Consider the following 19,443-nt stretch of genomic DNA (forward strand, 5'->3'; position numbering starts at 1 on the left):
TGCTGTACATTAACATCTCTGTTCAAAGTAGGTGAAATTGCAGATCTAGAGAGTGTACAGAGCACATTTACTGCATATATCAATTCCATCAAACACCTCAACTACTGGGAACGCTTGGAAAAACTTATTAACTTGTACTCACTGGAACGCAGGCGAGATAGATACCTCATAATTTACACTTGGAAAATCCTAGAAGGAATGGTCCCGAATCTGCACACAGAAATCACTCCCTACGAAAGTAAAAGACTGGACAGGAAGTGCAAAATACCCCCAATGAAAAGTAGGGGCTCCATTCGTACACAAAGAGAAAACACCATAAGTGTCCGAGGCTCAAGACTGTTCAACAGCCTCCCACCATGCATAAGGGGAATTACCAATAGGCCCCTGGCTGCCTTCAAGAAGGAGCTGGACAGATACGTTAAGTCGGTGCCGGATCAGCCGGGCTGTAGTTCGTACGTTGGGCTACGTGCAGCCAGCAGTAACAGCCTGGTTGATCAGGCCCTGATCCACCGGAAGGCCTGGTCGTGCACTGGGCCGCGGGGGCGTTAATCCCCGGAATACCTTCCAGATAGACTCCAGGTAGGCTAAGCTAACCCCTCCAACCTCCGGAACTACCAGAGCCTTCCCTAATTACTCCGCCCTACCTCTATTTACTGAGTAAATCATACGAGTCCTTCTCCTGAATGATGCCATTCATATATTCTGCTACTCCTACTATAACATGTGTTGACAGCTGACAGACATAATTAAATGCGCAAAATACACAAAACGAAAGCATACACAAGAATATAAGAATGAACACTGCAGAAAGCCTATTGACCCATGATATGCAGCTCTAGCGCACACCCGCTGCCAAGCCAGTACTTACCTATATTCCTTCTAAATCTAAATTTCTCCAACTTGAATACGTTGCAACTGCTGTTCGAAATGAACTTGAAAAGCAATTAAACAAAACAACTCAAACATTTACTTGCCTCCCCCCCCCCCCTCCGAATACCTCCTCCCTCCCTCTTCCCTCTCAAGTTGCCCACCGCCTCGCCTCTCACAATTACAACAGTAATTCACGAGTGTACATCACTTAACTGCTATATAATTGCTGTATAATCATAATATAATTGTCTAATTATTAAGGGCAGCAAATGATGGAAGATTGATATCGTAAGGGATCAGTCGAGGTTACATTAGGGGGAGAGAGAGAGAGAGAGAGAGAGAGAGAGAGAGAGAGAGAGAGAGAGAGAGAGAGAGAGAGAGAGAGAGAGAGAGAATGAGAGAGAGAGAGAGAGATTGAGAGAGAGAGAGAGAGAATGAGAGAGAGAGAGAGAGAATGAGAGAGAGAGAGAGAATGAGAGAGAGAGAGAGAGAAAGAGAGAGAGAGAGAGAGAGAGAGAGAGAGAGAGAGAGAGAGAATGAGAGAGAGAGAGAGAATGAGAGAGAGAGAGAGAATGAGAGAGAGAGAGAGAATGAGAGAGAATGAGAGAGAGAGAGAGAATGAGAGAGAGAGAGAGAATGAGAGAGAGAGAGAGAATGAGAGAGAGAGAGAGAATGAGACAGAGAAAGAGAATGAGTGAAGAGAGAATAAATGAGAGAAAGAGCAGATTACATTTACATCATAAAAGACACACATCATAATAATGGTCACTAGTTATCATGATGTCTTATATAACCTACAATTAACTCAGGGGTTGCAATCTGTACAAACCTACTCATAATAAGCAAATCACATTCTCCACTTTCATTATACACATTCTGATACATTCTAGGAAATATGGAAAGGGGATGGGGAGTTCTAAAATGTAAAGAAAAAAAAGTATGAAACTATATGTTAATACATACAGTATGAGCTGCTGCAAGAGATGGACATAATGGTTAGTTAAGGTTTCTCAGAAAAGAGGAGTTTCCTGACACGGGTCTTAGTCATATGATGGCCTTCAGCTGCAGCTTTTGGCCATCTGACTGAGGCCTTCTGCTAGCTTACCATTCAACCCCTTTAAAAATTATGGTTATGATTATAACCATTAAATACGCATGTTAAGAGTGTCTGGACATGAAGGTTGTTTATGAAGACCTGGCTTTAAATAAAGTGTGATTATTTCAAGACAGGTTTTTATTTTTTAATCAAAAGTATGAGCTTTTGGTAAACAAAAGTGGATGGAGTATGGTTGTTGTTAGCCCTTGCTATATCCCATCCCTTTCATTGCTGTAAAATATACATTTTTCCCCTGCAGTAATTATTCTCTTAGCCTTTGCACCAATGCACTTATCAATGAACTTTAATTCTGGAAAAGATATATTGTAAACTAATGTTATATACGTATAGGCAAAATAAAACAATAATGTATTTGTAACCACTGACAAGGGTTGCCACCAGTTACAACACAAACACTTGGAAGGGAATCTATGAGTCTAAACTGGCGAGACTGATGCAAGAATTGCATGCCACCCTCAGCCCAGCGAGCAAAGCAACATTAACACGCACTAAACTGAAGCAGGGACTTATGTGAATCTTTAAGATCAAGTAAATTCACATATTTCAAACACAGGTAAAGCAGGGATTGACTATTGGGAAGAAGAAGAAGAAGAAGAAGAAGAAGAAGAAGAAGAAGAAGAAGAAGAAGAAGAAGAAGAAGAAGAAGAAGAAGAAGAAGAAGAAGAAGATGAAGAAGAAGAAGAAGAAGAAGAAGAAGAAGAAGAAGAAGAAGAAGAAGAAGAAGAAGAAGATGATGATGATGATGATGATGATGATGATGATGATGATGATGATGATGATGATGATGATGATGATGATGATGATGATGATGATGATGATGATGATGATGATGATGATGATGATGATGATGATGATGATGATGATGATGATGATGATGATGATGATGATGATGATGATGATGATGATGATGATGATGATGATGATGATGATGATGATGATGATGATGATGATGATGATGATGATGATGATGATGATGATGATGATGATGATGATGATGATGATGATGATGATGATGATGATGATGATGATGATGATGATGATGATGATGATGATGATGATCAGCAGCAGCAGCAAAGACTGAGTGCTGTAAACTCTCTCATAAAGCTTCCTTATATAGTGTAATGTTATGTAAGTGTAATTGAAAGAATGTCATTATTGTAGAATGAAGTCAGATGATAAGAAAGAGATGATTGCTAATGTTATGAATGAAAAGAAGTTGAATGTCCTGGCCCTAAGTGATACGAAGCTGAAAGGAGTAGGTGAGTTTCAGTGGGAAGAAATGAATGGGATTAAGTCAGGAGTATCTGAGAGAGTTAGAGCTAAGGAAGGGGTAGCAATAATGTAGAAGGATCAGTTACGGAAGGAGAAAAGGGAATATAAATGCATCAATTCAAAGATTATGTGGATTAAAGTGAGGGATGCGAAAAATGGGTCATAATATGTGTGTATGCACCAGGAGAAGAGAGAAGTGTAGAGGAGAGAGAGAGAGAGATATTTTGGGAGATGTTAAACGAGTGTGTAGGAACTTTTGAGCCAAGTGAGAGAGTAATTGTGGTAGGGTATCTTCATGCTAAAGTAGGAGAAACATTTAAAGAGGGTGTGGTAGGAAAGTTTGGAGGCTAGCCAGGTGTAAATGATAATGCTGGCCCTTTGACTGAACTTTGTAAAGAAAGGGGTTTGGTTATAGGTAAAACATGTTTTAAGAAAAAGAGGATAAATAAGTATTCAAGATATAATGCAGGGCGGAATGACAGTAGTTTGTTAGACTACGTATTGGTAGACAAAAGACTGTTAGACTTCAAGATGTACATGTTTAATCAGCGGCCACAGATAGATCACTTTTTAGCTGTAGCTATAGTGAGAGTAAAAGGTAGATGGGATACAAGAAAAATGAAAGCAGCAGATAAGAGAGAGAGAGGTGAAGGTTTATAAGCTAGAGGAGAAGGCAGTTAGGATAAGATATAAACAACTATTGGAGGTAAGATGGGCTAATGAGAGTATAGGCAATGGGATTGAAGATGTATGGGGTAGGTTTAAGAATGTAGTGTTAGTGTTCAGCAGAAGTTTGTGGTTACAGGGAAGTGGGTGCAGGAGGGAAGAACAGCAATTGGTAGAATGCTGTAAAGAGAGAAAATGTTAGTATATGATAGGTTTTTACAAAGTAGAAGTGATGCAAGGAGGGAGGAGTATATGGAGAGGAAAAGAGAGCTTAAGAGAGTGGTGAAGCATTTTAAAAAAAGAGGAAATGAGAGAGTGGGTGAGATGTTATCAACAAATTTTGTTGAAAATAAGAAAAAGCTTTGGAGTGAGATTAATAAGTTCAGGAAGCCTAGGGAACGAATGGATTTGATTGTTAAAAATAGAAGAGGAGAGTCAGTAAATGGAGAGTTAGAAGTATCGGGAAGATGGAAGGAATATTTTGAGGAATTGTTAAATGCTGATAAAGATAGGGATGCTATGATTTCGAGTACAGGGCAAGGAGGAATAACATCTTGTAGGAATGAGGAAGAGCCAGTTGTAAGTGTGAGGGAAGTTCGTGAGGCAGTGGGTAGAATGAAAGGGAGTAAGGCAGCTGTGATTGATGGGATAAATATAGAAATGTTGGTTGGTGCTATTATTTAATAAACGTATGGAAGAGGGTAAGGTACCTAGGGATTGGCAGAGAGCATGCATAGTTCCTTTGTATAAAGGCAAAGGGGACAAAAGAGAGTGCAAAAATTATAGGGGAATAAGTCTGTTGAGTATACCTGGTAAAGTGTATGGTAGAGTTATTATTGAAAGAATTAAGAGTAAGACAGAGAGTAGGATAGCAGATGAACAAGGAGGCTTTAGGAAAGGTAGGGGGTGTGTAGACCAAGTGTTTACAGTGAAACATATATGTGAACAGTATTTAGATAAGAGTAAAGATGTTTTTGTGGCATTTAATGATTTGGAAAAGGCGTACGACAGGGTGGATAGGGGGGCACTGTGTCAGATGTTGCAGATGTATGGAATAGGCGGTAGGCTATTGAAAGCAGTGAGAAGTTTTTACCAGGATAGTGAGGCTCAGGTTAGAGTATCTAGGGGAGAGGGAGATTATTTCCCAGTAAAAGTAGGCCTTAGACAAGGATGTGTGATGTCACCGTGGTTGTTCAATATATTTATAGATGGGGTTGTAAGAGAAGTGAATGCTCAGGTGTTGGCAAGAGGTGTGGAGTTAAAAGATAAAGAATCTAACAGAAAGTGGGAGTTGTCACAGTTGCTCTTGCTGATGACACTGTGCTTTTGGGAGATTCTGAAGAGAAGTTGCAGAGGTTGGTGGATGAGTTTGGTAGGGTATGTAAAAGAAGAAAATTAAAAGTGAATATAGGAAAGAGTAAGGTGATGATAAAAAAAAAAAGTAACGACAGATTGGACATCGGTTTGGAGGGAGAGAATATGGAAGAGTTGAATGTATTCAGATCTATAGGAGTGGATGCATCAGCAGATGGGTCTATGAAAGGTGAGGTGAATCATAGAATTGACGAGGGGAAAAAGGCGAGTGGTGCATTGAGAGGTCTGTGGAGACAGAACTTTGTCCATGGAAGCAAAGAGAGGGATGTATGAGAGTATAGTTGTACCATCAGTCTTATATGGGTGTAAAGCATGGGTGGTGAATGTTGCAACAAGGAGAAGGCTGGAGGCAGTGGAGATGTCATGTCTGAGGGCAATGTGTTGTGTGAATATAATGCAGAGAATTCATAGTTTGGAAATGAGGAGGTGGTGTGGGATTACCAAAACTATTATCCAGAGGGCTGAGGAAGGGTTGTTGAGGTGGCTTGGACATGTAGAGAGGGTGGAACAAAATAGAATGACTTCGAGTGTGTATAAATCTGCAGTGGAGGGAAAGCAGGGTAGAGGTCGGCCTAGGAAAGGTTGGAGGGAGGAGGTAAAGGAGGTTTTGTGTGCGAGGGGCTTGGACTTCCAGCAAGCACGTGTGAGCATGTTAGATAGGAGTGAATAGAGACAAATGGTTTTTAGGACTTGATGTGCTGTTGGAGTGTGAGCAGGGTAATATTTATGAAGGGATTCAGGGAAACCAGCAGGCTGGACTTTGAGTCCTGGAGATGGGAAGTACAGTGCCTGCAATCTGAAGGAGGTGTGTTAATGTTGCTGTTTTATAATTGGAGTGTAAGTGCACCTCTGGCAAGACATTGGAGTGAATGATGGTGAAAGTTTTTTCTTTTTCAAGCCACCTTACCTTGGTGGGAAACGGCAAATGTGTTAATAGTGAGGATTATCTATAATTTATGTAGCAATCCTCACTTCGTGCTCCTAATTAGTTCCTAAAAAAATCTGCATAATCCAAATCGGAATAAACCTAGGTATTAGGTTGGTAGACAGCAACTGCCCAGAGAGGTACTACTGTCCTGCCAAGTGAGTGTAAAACAGAAGCCTGTAACTGTTTTACATGATGGTAGGATTGCTGGTGTCTTTTTTTTGTCTCAAACATGCAAGATTTCAGGTAAGTCTTGCTACTTCTACTTACACTTAGGTCACACTACACACACATGTACAAGCATACATATACACACACCCCTCTGGGTTTTCTTGTATTTTCTTTCTAGTTCTTGTTCTTGTTTATTTCCTCTTATCTCCATGGGGAAGTGGAACAGACTTCTTCCTTCGTAAGCCATGCGTGTTGTAAGAGGCGACTAAAATTACTAAATTTAAAAAGAGAAACTTTCGTTTTTCTTTTTGGGCCACCCTGCCTTGGTGGGATACGGCCGGTTTGTTGAAAAAAAAAAATATAGCTGTGACTGGTTTCTAGAGTTTTTCTACCCTTACAGCCTGACCTGGGGCCCAGCTTTCTGTTAACACTCTTTGACCAGGCTGTTGCTCTTGGCAGCCCATTGGCCCATATATCCATCACAGCATTATTGTTCTGGCACCTCTTGGAGCCCAGGGGCAGATCTACTATGAAACTAATAAAGCCTAGGCTTCAGGGCCCCTAATCCCAGAGGGGCCCCAGAAGTGACTTTAGTCCACATTGCTTAAAATTCTGGGTCTGCTACATGAAGCACTGCAAAGGAGCCCCCATAATAGTTCAAGCTTCAGGGCCCCAAAACTATAGGACTGCCACTGCTTGGAGGGAGTGAACCAGTTTTTTTTATATCAATTAATAAAAGGCCAGAGATTCCTCCAAATGTGCTTAGATAGGCACATCATGAAGAGACTAATCAAGAATATGGTAGAGGAATGATCAAATCATTAGTGATGATGAATCAGCATTATGAAGAGGATGAGAGGGCTGGAAAACCTGCTTCTAGCCAATTAATTTTGTAAGATAAAGATTTTTAAATCATACATTAAAATATGTCTGAAGATCATTAAAAAACTTCCATACCAGGCTTTAGCATCAGATATGAGGTCAACAATGTGTTCCAGTGCTACAGGATGCTATATAATAAAAGTGTTGACCTATATAGCTTTCACTGGAAAGATGTTAAAATTCGTCCCTCTACAGGCAAGGTAGCTCGAAGCCTAGTACTCAAGTAGGTGCAAAAAGACCCTCTACAAGCAGCGTAACCATCAGCGAGATCCCTCCTCCAGAAGCTGATAGCTCATGTGAGGATGCACCTGACCCTGCCCCTTCCTCTCCCTCTCACTAACACACAACTCTACCATAGTTTGCCTCAAGTCATCATACCAACAAGAATACAATAGTTGGTGAGTTTCACTCTTAGTAATTTGATTTTTTCCAATTATTTTAAACCTAATTTGTTTAAAGTGTACTTTCAACTGTATATACACTGTTGGTGCATGTTTAATGCTTGCATATTTATTTTGTATGAATTAAAGTACAGCTAAAAAAAATTCTCTAAAACTAGCATTTCTGCTATTATTGCTATATTCATGGGGGACATTATTTGCACATTTCAAAACAGCAACCAAAAAATAAATCTGAAAAAACTGGTACTGTACTAAGCAAGATGAATATTTCAACAGCTACACGAAAATTTGGGTACTATGCTCTATGAGACTTTCATTCCTGGCCCTTCCACTGACCATGGTTGTATTCTGGGAGCATCTTGTTCCTCGCTCCATGTTTACAAAACTATATTGGGTATTTTTATCACTCTATTTGGTCTCTGGACACAGTATTAACCATGGCACCCAAGATAGTGATACTGGAGGTGCCAAAAACATTAAGAGTGAATCTAAACATTATTGAAGAATAGAGAAGTGTTAGATATGCTTTGAGGTAGTGCATATTTGATGGAAACTGCCCATGAGTTTGGTGTGAAAAATCAACCAATCATACATTTAAAAACAATGAGAAAACAATAAGAGCTTGTGAATTAAGTACAGTAGTAAACATTATGACCTGCTCAGAAGAATGACAAAGTGTATACAGTATCATAAGATGGAAAAACTACTTAATGTGTGAACTGAAGAAGAAACAAGGGATTTCCCTTGCTACTCGGAAAGTAAGGCACAAAACCCTAGCTTACTATAGACTGTGTGTGAGAAGGAAGGAGAGCCTTCACAACAATATAAGTTTAATGGTTTGAGATGTAAAAATTGCAATAAGCTTCATGACAAAGTTTTCTGACGAGTGTGTGTGTGTTGGAAAGTAACCTTGTCAACTTTGCCAAGATTATTGCTTGAATTAGGTGCTACCCATGATGACTGCTATTTTGTGAGGTTTAAAGCAATTTTTATTTAGTAAAGTAATTAAAAAAAGTGTTGTCCAGAACATAATCCTGTACTGTATGCTACAATCAATGCAGTTTTATACTGTATAACACAGCAATTCTCGGGAACATACACCCCACATTAAAAGTTTACTGTAATGGGAGTCGATGGGACAATGAGTTTCAAAATGCTGTACTGTATGACATTTCAATACACCGTACAACAGGATTTTGCAAAACACATCACCATAATTCACAAGTACAGTAGTTGGCATTTAAAGGCAGGACAGTCAGAGAGGATGATGTATTACAAGAGCAGCAGCAGTAGTGGCAGTATCACAGCAATAGCCACAGCCTCAGCAGTGCCAGTGACTTCAGCAACAGTGGTGGCATCAATAGCAATGGCAGTGTTGTGTCAGCAGCAGTGGCAGTATAAATGGCAGTATCAGTAGCAGCATCAGCAGTGCCAGCTCACGCTGAAATCCGCTTGTCTTGGTCCAAACCAGATTACAGATTATAACAAATTCAGACAAAAGAGGAAATATCCCTGCTATTTTTGCCAAAGGAATGTGTGGGGGTGTTCTGTTTCCACCTGAGGAAAGGGACAAATAGCCTTTCACCTCAACAAGAAATCCTCTTGAAGGGTTACACCTTTCAAGCCTCTTTTGGGGTAGGCTTTTATGTTATGAAAAATTTTCCTTTAAAAATGTATTTAAATGTATTTAAATGTATTTAATTGTCAAAGTGGGAAGTCTGAATGTGCGTGGATGTTGTGCAGATGATAAGAAAGAGATGATTGTGGATGTTATGAATGAGAAGAAGCTGGATGTCCTGGCTTTAAGTGAAACAAAGCTGAAGGGGGTGGGAGAGTTTCAGTGGAGAGGAATAAATGGGATTAGGTCAGGGGTTTCAAATAGAGTTAGAGCTAAAGAAGGAGTAGCAATAATGTTGAAGGATAAGTTATGGCAGGAAAAGAGGACTATAAATGTATTAATTCAAGGATTATATGGAGTAAAATAAAGGTTGGATGTGAAAAGTGGGTTATAGTAAGCGTATATGCATCTGGAGAAGAGAGAAGTGTAGAGGATTATTATTATTATTATAATCAAAAAGAAGCGCTAAGCCACAAGGACTATACAGCGCTGCAGGGCAGGAAGGAAGCGAGGGCATCAGGTGGCAAAAGGGAGATGGATGAGCAACAGGTTACGGATAACAGCGGGGCAGTGGATGGTGAAAGGGTAAAGGGCAGCAAGAGACTGAACCAGAAAGGGCTGAGGGGAGTGTGAAAAGTATCATCAGAGTTTGTGGAGTAAATCAGTCGTTGTCAAGAAGTCAATGAGAGAGTCAGGATTAAAGGAGGGTCCATCAGCAAGAAGGGAAGGTAAAGAGAGAGTAGGAGAACGAAGACGACGTTGGAGGTAAATTCTGCGTGCTCGTTGATAGAGAGGGCAGTCTAACAGAATGTGGCTAATCGATACTGGAACTTGACACTGCTCACAGAGAGGAACAGGGTGCCTCTCCATGAGATACCCATGAGTAAGACGAGTGTGGCCAATGCGAAGGCGGGAGAGAGTGGTCTCCCAACCTCGGCACTGATGACAAGAAGACGGCCAGTAACCTATGCTCGGTTTAATAGAATGAAGTTTGTTACCGAGCAGAGTTGACCAACGTTGTTGCCAACGGGTGCGAAGGTGGGTAGCTATTGCAGCAAAATAGTCTAGAAATGGAACACCTCGATAGGAAATTGGTAGGTCATATACTGCTGACCGCGCAGCAGTGTCTGCCTGTTCATTGCCCTGTACGTCGACATGACCAGGGACCCAACAAAAAACAATATCTTTATGTTTGGTAGAGATACGGCGTAGCCAAAGTTGGATACGGAGAACTAGGGGATGAGATGTATCAAATTTTCGTATAGCCTGTAGAGCACTAAGGGAGTCTGAGACTACTACAAATGATGACACAGGCATAGATGCGATACGAATAAGTGCTGCAAGAATGGCATACAGTTCAGCAGTAAAAATGCTAGCTGAAGATAGTAAATGCCCTCGTACGACGCTGTCCGGAAACACTGCTGCGAATCCGACGCCGTCTGAAGACTTAGAGCCATCTGTGTACACAGCGGTGGCATGAGAATGAGAGTGGAAGTGATCAAGAAAAAGAGAGCGGGAAGCCACCGTAGGCAGTTGAGCTTTCGAGCAAGGGAGTGAGAAAGAACAGACCCGAACAGCTGGAACTTCCCAGGGGGGTAGGGAAAAGTGAGATGCTACATGAACATATAAAGGTGGTAACTGAAGGGAAGACAAGAGTGAAAGTAGGCGAAGAGAAAAGGGACGGAGCAAACAGGGGCGGCGAACGAATAAAGAATGTCTACTAATATCGGTGACCATTCTATAAATGGAAGGATTGTGTAGATCGTGAGAGCGTACATAGTAACGAAGGCAATGGGCATCACGGCGATCAGACAAGAAAGTGTAGAGGAGAGAGAGAGATTTTGGGAAATGTTGAGTGAATGCGTGGGGAGTTTTGAATCAAGTGTGAGAGTAATGGTGGTTGGGGATTTTAATGCTAAAGTGGGTAAAAATGTTATGGAGGGAGTAGTAGGTAAATTTGGGGTGCCAGGGGTAAATGTAAATGGGGAGCCTTTAATTGAGCTATGTGTAGAAAGAAATTTGGTAATAAGTAATACATATTTTATGAAAAAGAGGATAAATAAATATACAAGGTATGATGTAGCACGTAATGAAAGTAGTTTATTAGATTATGTATTGGTGGATAAAAGGTTGATGGGTAGGCTCCAGGATGTACATGTTTATAGAGGGGCAACTGATATATCGGATCATTATTTAGTTGTAGCTACAGTTAGAGTAAGAGGTAGATGGGAAAAGAGGAAGGTGGCAACAACAAGTAAGAGGGAAGTGAAAGTGTATAAACTAAGGGAGGAGGAAGTTCGGGTGAGATATAAGCGACTATTGGCAGAAAGGTGGGCTAGTGCAAAGATGAGTAGTGGGGGGGTTGAAGAGGGTTGGAATAGTTTTAAAAATGCAGTATTAGAATGTGGGGCAGAAGTTTGTGGTTATAGGAGGGTGGGGGCAGGAGGAAAGAGGAGTGATTGGTGGAATGATGAAGTAAAGGGTGTGATAAAAGAGAAAAAGGTAGCTTATGAGAGGTTTTTACAAAGCAGAAGTGTTATAAGAAGAGCAGAGTATATGGAGAGTAAAAGAAAGGTAAAGAGAGTGGTGAGAGAGTGCAAAAGGAGAGCAGATGATAGAGTGGGAGAGGCACTGTCAAGAAATTTTAATGAAAATAAGAAAAAATTTTGGAGTGAGTTAAACAAGTTAAGAAAGCCTAGGGAAAATATGGATTTGTCAGTTAAAAACAGAGTAGGGGAGTTAGTAGATGGGGAGATGGAGGTATTGGGTAGATGGCGAGAATATTTTGAGGAACTTTTAAATGTTAAGGAAGAAACAGAGGCAGTAATTTCATGCACTGGTCAGGGAGGTATACCATCTTTTAGGAGTGAAGAAGAGCAGAATGTAAGTGTGGGGGAGGTACGTGAGGCATTACGTAAAATGAAAGGGGGTAAAGCAGCTGGAACTGATGGGATCATGACAGAAATGTTAAAAGCAGGGGGGGATATAGTGTTGGAGTGGTTGGTACTTTTGTTTAATAAATGTATGAAAGAGGGGAAGGTACCTAGGGATTGGCAGAGAGCATGTATAGTCCCTTTATATAAAGGGAAAGGGGACAAAAGAGACTGTAAAAATTATAGAGGAATAAGCTTACTGAGTATACCAGGAAAAGTGTACGGTAGGGTTATAATTGAAAGAATTAGAGGTAAGACAGAATGTAGGATTGCGGATGAGCAAGGAGGTTTTAGAGTGGGTAGGGGATGTGTAGATCAGGTGTTTACATTGAAGCATATATGTGAACAGTATTTAGATAAAGATAGGGAAGTTTTTATTGCATTTATGGATTTAGAAAAGGCATATGATAGAGTGGATAGAGGAGCAATGTGGCAGATGTTGCAAGTATATGGAATAGGTGGTAAGTTATTAAATGCTGTAAAGAGTTTTTATGAGGATAGTGAGGCTCAGGTTAGGGTGTGTAGAAGAGAGGGAGACTACTTCCCGGTAAAAGTAGGTCTTAGACAGGGATGTGTAATGTCACCATGGTTGTTTAATATATTTATAGATGGGGTTGTAAAGGAAGTAAATGCTAGGGTGTTTGGGAGAGGGGTGGGATTAAATTATGGGGAATCAAATTCAAAATGGGAATTGACACAGTTACTTTTTGCTGATGATACTGTGCTTATGGGAGATTCTAAAGAAAAATTGCAAAGGTTAGTGGATGAGTTTGGGAATGTGTGTAAAGGTAGAAAGTTGAAAGTGAACATAGAAAAGAGTAAGGTGATGAGGGTGTCAAATGATTTAGATAAAGAAAAATTGGATATCAAATTGGGGAGGAGGAGTATGGAAGAAGTGAATGTTTTCAGATACTTGGGAGTTGACGTGTCGGCGGATGGATTTATGAAGGATGAGGTTAATCATAGAATTGATGAGGGAAAAAAGGTGAGTGGTGCGTTGAGGTATATGTGGAGTCAAAAAACGTTATCTATGGAGGCAAAGAAGGGAATGTATGAAAGTATAGTAGTACCAACACTCTTATATGGGTGTGAAGCTTGGGTGGTAAATGCAGCAGCGAGGAGACGGTTGGAGGCAGCGGAGATGTCCTGTTTAAGGGCAATGTGTGGTGTAAATATTATGCAGAAAATTCAGAGTGTGGAAATTAGGAGAAGGTGTGGAGTTAATAAAAGTATTAGTCAGAGGGCAGAAGAGGGGTTATTGAGGTGGTTTGGTCATTTAGAGAGAATGGATCACAGTAGAATGACATGGAAAGCATATAAATCTATAGGGGAAGGAAGGCGGGGTAGGGGTCGTCCTCGAAAGGGTTGGAGAGAGGGGGTAAAGGAGGTTTTGTGGGTAAGGGGCTTGGACTTCCAGCAAGCGTGCGTGAGCGTGTTAGATAGGAGTGAATGGAGACGAATGGTACTTGGGACCTGACGATCTGTTGGAGTGTGAGCAGGGTAATATTTAGTGAAGGGATTCAGGGAAACCGGTTATTTTCATATAGTCGGACTTGAGTCCTGGAAATGGGAAGTACAATGCCTGCACTTTAAAGGAGGGGTTTGGGATATTGGCAGTTTGGAGGGATATGTTGTGTATCTTTATATGTTTATGCTTCTAGACTGTTGTATTCTGAGCACCTCTGCAAAAACAGTGATAATGTGCGAGTGTGGTGAAAGTGTTGAATGATGATGAAAGTATTTTCTTTTTGGGGATTTTCTTTCTTTTTTGGGTCACCCTGCCTCGGTGGGAGACGGCCGACTTGTTGAAAAAAAAAAAAAAAAAAAAAAAATTTCTCTTGCAGTGTGTGTCATCTTGTATAGCATAATTTGCTTAATTCTCACATTTTTATTATTAGCCTCATTTCACAAGTGCATTATTTTTTTGCCTTATTTGCTCTGTCATCCATTGTTTGTATAACATCAGCTGTTTCCCAACAAGTTAAGGTGACTCAAAGAAACACATTCACTATCACACATTCTCTTCCATGGACATCACAATTCAAGTGACCTTCTGAATTGCAGCATCTTCACCCATTTTTCAGAGTGTTAGGTAAATGGACACAGATGCAACTAAAGCGACATTTTATTGTGGCAGTGTTTCATTCTCCAGGAGCTTTATCAAACAGTAACAGCTTGACAAAGCTCCTGGAGAGCGAAACATTGCCATAATAAAATGTCTCGTTAATTGCATTTCTGTTCATTTACCTAATATTTTGTCGGTAATTCTACCATTATTATTTCTATCTTTCAAAGTGCAGACACTGTACTTCCCACCTCCAGAACTCGAGTCCACCTAACTGGTTTCCCTTAATCCCTTCATAAATGTTGCCTTACTTGACCTCTGACAGACTATCATATCCCAAAAACAGTACTGTCACTTAAAAAAAAAAACAACTTTGTACAGCAATATTTTACCAGTTTTGTTTGGGTGATTTGTACACAATTCCAATCATTAGTATTTACAGTCAGTATCAAACACTATGCAGGCAATACTTGCTCAATGACTATTCATATAGCACTGCCTGCATCTCTGATCCTTGAGTGGCTTTTTATCCATGATTAACTTCTTAATTCACAATCCATATGTATCTTGTACTATAACTGACCCCAAAATAATGCACAATGTTCGACTTGTACTATGGCCCATGAGGATACTGATTAACTTCCCCCTCTTCCTAATAAAATGTCTGTTTGATATTGAGATATTGAGGGAGCATCCTGTTTTAAATATGTACAAATAGGTAATAGTCACGTATACTACAAGTGTGCTGCCAAACCCTTAATGTACAGTGTTAAGAAAGTTTTGAGCCCAGTATTATTCACAACCAAGTTGGTAGTAATCTCCACTAAACATCTGAGACTCTGATCAGGCCTGCCATTTATTGGAGATATTTCTCTCATTTTGGCTCACCAATGCTGCAAAAATCACATGATATAGCATATTGATACTGGATCCGAAACTTTCTTAACAGTGGTGTAACTCTTATATACATGTATACTTATGTATTAAAAAATTATCAAGATATATACAGATATTCTCAATAAGGATTTTTTTTTTTTTTAACAAGTCAGCCATCTCCCACCGAGGCAGGGTGACCCAAAAAGAAAGAAAATACTTTCATCATTAAATAAGGAATGTGATACGAATAAATATGTTACCCCGTATATTAAACTGATCTCCAAACTTATAATATTCTGTACAGAAGAACTTTAAACCCTATTAACAAATTACTGCATTTTTTGGTTACAGTGGGCACCGAGACAAGCGGTACTGGCATTACAGAACAGAAGTCTTTCACCGTGAACCTTTTAACTCAGAATACTCCACTAAGCACAAGAATCCAAATGGCAAACCTCGGCGGAGGAAACAGCGGCGCAAAAATGCATCTAAGAGCAACAATGTGGTACACAACAGTCAAGAAACTAGTCATCATGGAAACCAACATCATGATTACATGGAAGATATACATCATGATCACAGGAATGACAGAGATCAATACACATCTAATAGTGTTGAGGTGAATGGGGAGGATGAGATGGAGCGTGAAGAAAACTACTCTACACACAGTGGAGGTTCATACCATGACTCAAAACATTCTGCAGGCTCCAATGGCTATGAAGAAACTGAATACTACCACCATGAAGAGAGATCTCACTCCAATTCATCCGTTAAACTTCCTCATATCCGAGGATCACCACCTGTGGCTTCTGATAGTGCAAGATCTGTTTATGGCTCAGCTGCCACTCCTCCTAAGATGCCCAGCTTACCATCACCTAGTGGGTCCATAAGTTCCCCTTCTCAAAGACCAGACTCCCAGACGACACTGGATCATCTTGACACATCAAGATAGGTAGAAAGAAAAGGAACAGGGCAAATGTGTATTTTTTTTTTAAACACTTCAGTCTCCAGAAAATAAGGACAGAAAAACTGTAGGATCAGGTGAAAGGTTCACATCAATCACTCAGTGTTGTGACATGGCACCATGTGTTGAAGATAAAGACACAGGTCAGCCAGTTCAAAGATTTTCCATTTACCAGTGTTGGCCAGGTTGGGAAAAATCACTTATTTCCAGGCCCAACTTTCCCTGTAACTTCTACTGATATAGCTTAGTGTCAAGCTTTTGAGAAAGAATGTTATTTCTTACAAAACAAGCAAAACCTATAAATGTATTAGAAAATAAGATATTCTTTTTTTTTCCATGAATTATTCAGCACTACATCTTTCCCTTGTGCATGAAAATAATTGCAGCCAACAACCAAGAATTAAATTAGGAGCAAATAAAATACTTGGATAAAGAGGTGTACCCCAACACATGCAACAGGCCATGTCCTGATGTAAATGATTTAGAAAACCAACAAGCTGAAGAATGAGACACTTTGGTAACATTTGCTACACAAGTCCCATTCTTCAGACCATGTTCTCATCACTTTATACAGTAACTACACTCAAGATTAAATTAAATTTGATAAATTATAATTTTGGTTCACTCAGATATCGTGTGTCCTGGTCAAATCCACTCAGTGACCCAGAGACACACACCAGCAGCTACCATGTTTCAGTTACAGTTTGCACATCCCCTGTTTACTTTGTATCAATGCAACTTTCTGAACTTTACCACAACCCTCCATCCCTTTTCACTGCTCATTAACCATGGCATTCAAGAGAATATTAGCAAGGCTGAAGTGAAAAGACTGAGTAAAAATCTTTGAGGCTAACAGAAGAAATAAGAGTTAAAATAAACTGCAACCAGGACATTGCAATATATTTTTGCAACCAGGAAACTGCAATATGTTTTCATGCAAAGAGGTGGTAACAAAAACACATATATATCATAATACATTGTGTAAATTCCACTGTACTCTTAAAATACTCCCTCCCAATATATAAATTATGCATTACAGCAGGAAGAAATATCATTTACTAATTAGACACAATTTTTCAACTTAAAAATGTAAAATTATATTGTATTATCACAGTTTATTAGAACCTTCATGAAAGTTTGTTTACAAATGTGAAAAATTATTTTTGGATATCCTTTGGATATTTCCATTTACAGTTCCTACTCATCATGACAGCTTAAACACAAGTCTCAGGAATGGTACAAGAAACACCTATTTTACTTGATGCTACATGGAAGATTTTTCAGTAAAAGTACGAGCACAAAACTCTACAACATTTTGTATCAGTAACTCCCAAGAGCTGAATCTGGCCTGCATTTCAAAATATGCTTTGTATAGTGTACAAACTTTCATTGATATCGTGATGTTAAAGGAGACTAAATTCACAAATGAGTGGAAATTTTAAATTATTTGAAGAACTGAAGGGATGAAGAAACAGGAAGACAGATATGGAATCACATTAAATTACACAATTTTAGCTGTAATATAACCTATAAATGTGAGTGATGTTAGTGTGTTTATTTTTTTTATGAAGACATTTTGTTGGTAGCAGAGTAAAGGAAAAAAATAAGCTTCCTTCAACATCCATATCTGTGAATTATTACTACTCTATAGTCACAAGAAGAGCTAAACCTGTATGGGTCATTTAATGTTTCAGGAATTGGAGGTAATCAAATTTAATCCAATTACTTATCTCCATGGATGGTACCCAATTTCAAGGACTTTTTCTACCCTATCCCTGCACATGTTGGCCAAGCTTCCTTACTGAGTACCTGTTCACTCTGGCTATTGCAATTAAAGCATGATGGCTCACAACCACCACAACCTGATTGATCCAGCACTTGGCAAAGGTAGTGATTCAGTTTTCTCTTGAAGACTTCTACATTTATTCCAGTAATATTTCCAATATCTGCAGGTAACAGGTTGAAGAATCATGGGTGACAGATGTTGATACAGGGTCCTCATCGTGTCTATGGCACCTCTGCATTTCGCTGAATTTATTTTACATTTCTCTCTCACTACAGTATGTCATTACGGTTCCATTCCCCTGATGCCTTCATGGGATCTTTCCTGTATGCACTCAGCATTTATCTTTTCAATGATGCTGGATACCTACCTAAGATTCAGGTTACTTGTGCTTTACATTTGCACATTTTCCTTGAAATATCCAATCTTCCTTTCTATACCTCCAAACCTTTATAACCCTTTCTATTATACTACACCTAATATTTTAGGCATTCTTTGCCATCCTGCATCTTTCTGATGTTACTTATCCCTCACCATTTATTATTAAAGTACTACATGTATATCTAAAACAGTTCATTATGCAGCATGAATTTAAGATTTATATATTTTCAGAATAAGATGAAGACAATAACTATGAACTATACTGGGATGTACCTCTCAGTATAGCAGCAAGTACCAGGTACCCATTTTGCCTAACTAAAGTAGTCTGTCTTCACACCATTTCTGGTATAGACGTTAAATTAAAAAAATTTTCCTGTTACCAAACCATTTGCCTCAACCATCATCCCTCACTGCTTGATGAGTTCTATCCTCATTCTTGTCCCTCTTTTCTTTCCATTGCCCTTCCCTACCCCACAAGGTCTCCCCTTCCATTAAACACTGTAGTACAGCAAACAAACCACAGTATGGGTGGGGTTAGAATGTATGGCAAGTGAGTTTTATTTGCCATGGGTTCTAACCCCACCAGTATGTACTATGGTTTTTTAACACTGTATTATACCACATATTTTCCCAAGTTAAACCTCATTCTTCTCATCTGACAACCTTTTTTTTACCCTTCTGCTCTTAACACCAACATCCATTACCGCATCACTATCTTCCTTCAATATTTCTACCACCTCTCTCACTGATGCAACTATTTAATTATATTCAGGTAATGGGCCAAGAGAAATAATAAAAAAATTACGAAGATACAAAGTGATAAAACTGAATTTGTAACAGAGTGAAGCTGTCTGAATCATAAATAATGAGTACTGCTCCTGACACAAACACTTCAAATACTTGTCCACAATCTTTCAAATCAATCGATGAGTATGATTTTTTGATAAAATAAAAAAAAGCTTGTCCTAATAATATGTACAAGTTTTTACTATTAAAATTAATTAATGGTACAATATTAATTTTATAATATTAATCTGGTGTATATTAATTTTTATAAATAAAGTATAAAAACAAATTACTTTTACTAACAGTAACCTGTATACTGAAGTGTTTGCAAACTATATTCCTAATTTAATTTTGATGCC

The 19,443-nt window shown here is 39.3% G+C and overlaps 2 protein-coding genes across 2 annotated transcripts in view; one reads left to right on the forward strand and one right to left on the reverse strand.

Annotated features, from left to right (window-relative positions):
• Positions 1 to 19,364, forward strand: part of LOC128702626 (vitellogenin-1-like) — a 52,874-nt gene extending 33,510 nt beyond the window's left edge. Inside the window, exon 4 of the mRNA XM_070101910.1 lies at positions 15,522 to 19,364. Coding sequence (XP_069958011.1) covers positions 15,522 to 16,122 — 601 coding nt within the window. The 3' untranslated portion in view covers positions 16,123 to 19,364. The remainder of the gene's footprint in view (positions 1 to 15,521) is intronic.
• Positions 1 to 19,443, reverse strand: part of Marcal1 (SWI/SNF-related matrix-associated actin-dependent regulator of chromatin subfamily A-like protein 1) — a 148,909-nt gene that overhangs the window by 90,799 nt on the left and 38,667 nt on the right. The window lies entirely within an intron of this gene.

Source organism: Cherax quadricarinatus, chromosome 79, assembly GCF_038502225.1.
Source record: "Cherax quadricarinatus isolate ZL_2023a chromosome 79, ASM3850222v1, whole genome shotgun sequence".
In the NCBI taxonomy this organism is placed as follows: domain Eukaryota; kingdom Metazoa; phylum Arthropoda; class Malacostraca; order Decapoda; family Parastacidae; genus Cherax; species Cherax quadricarinatus.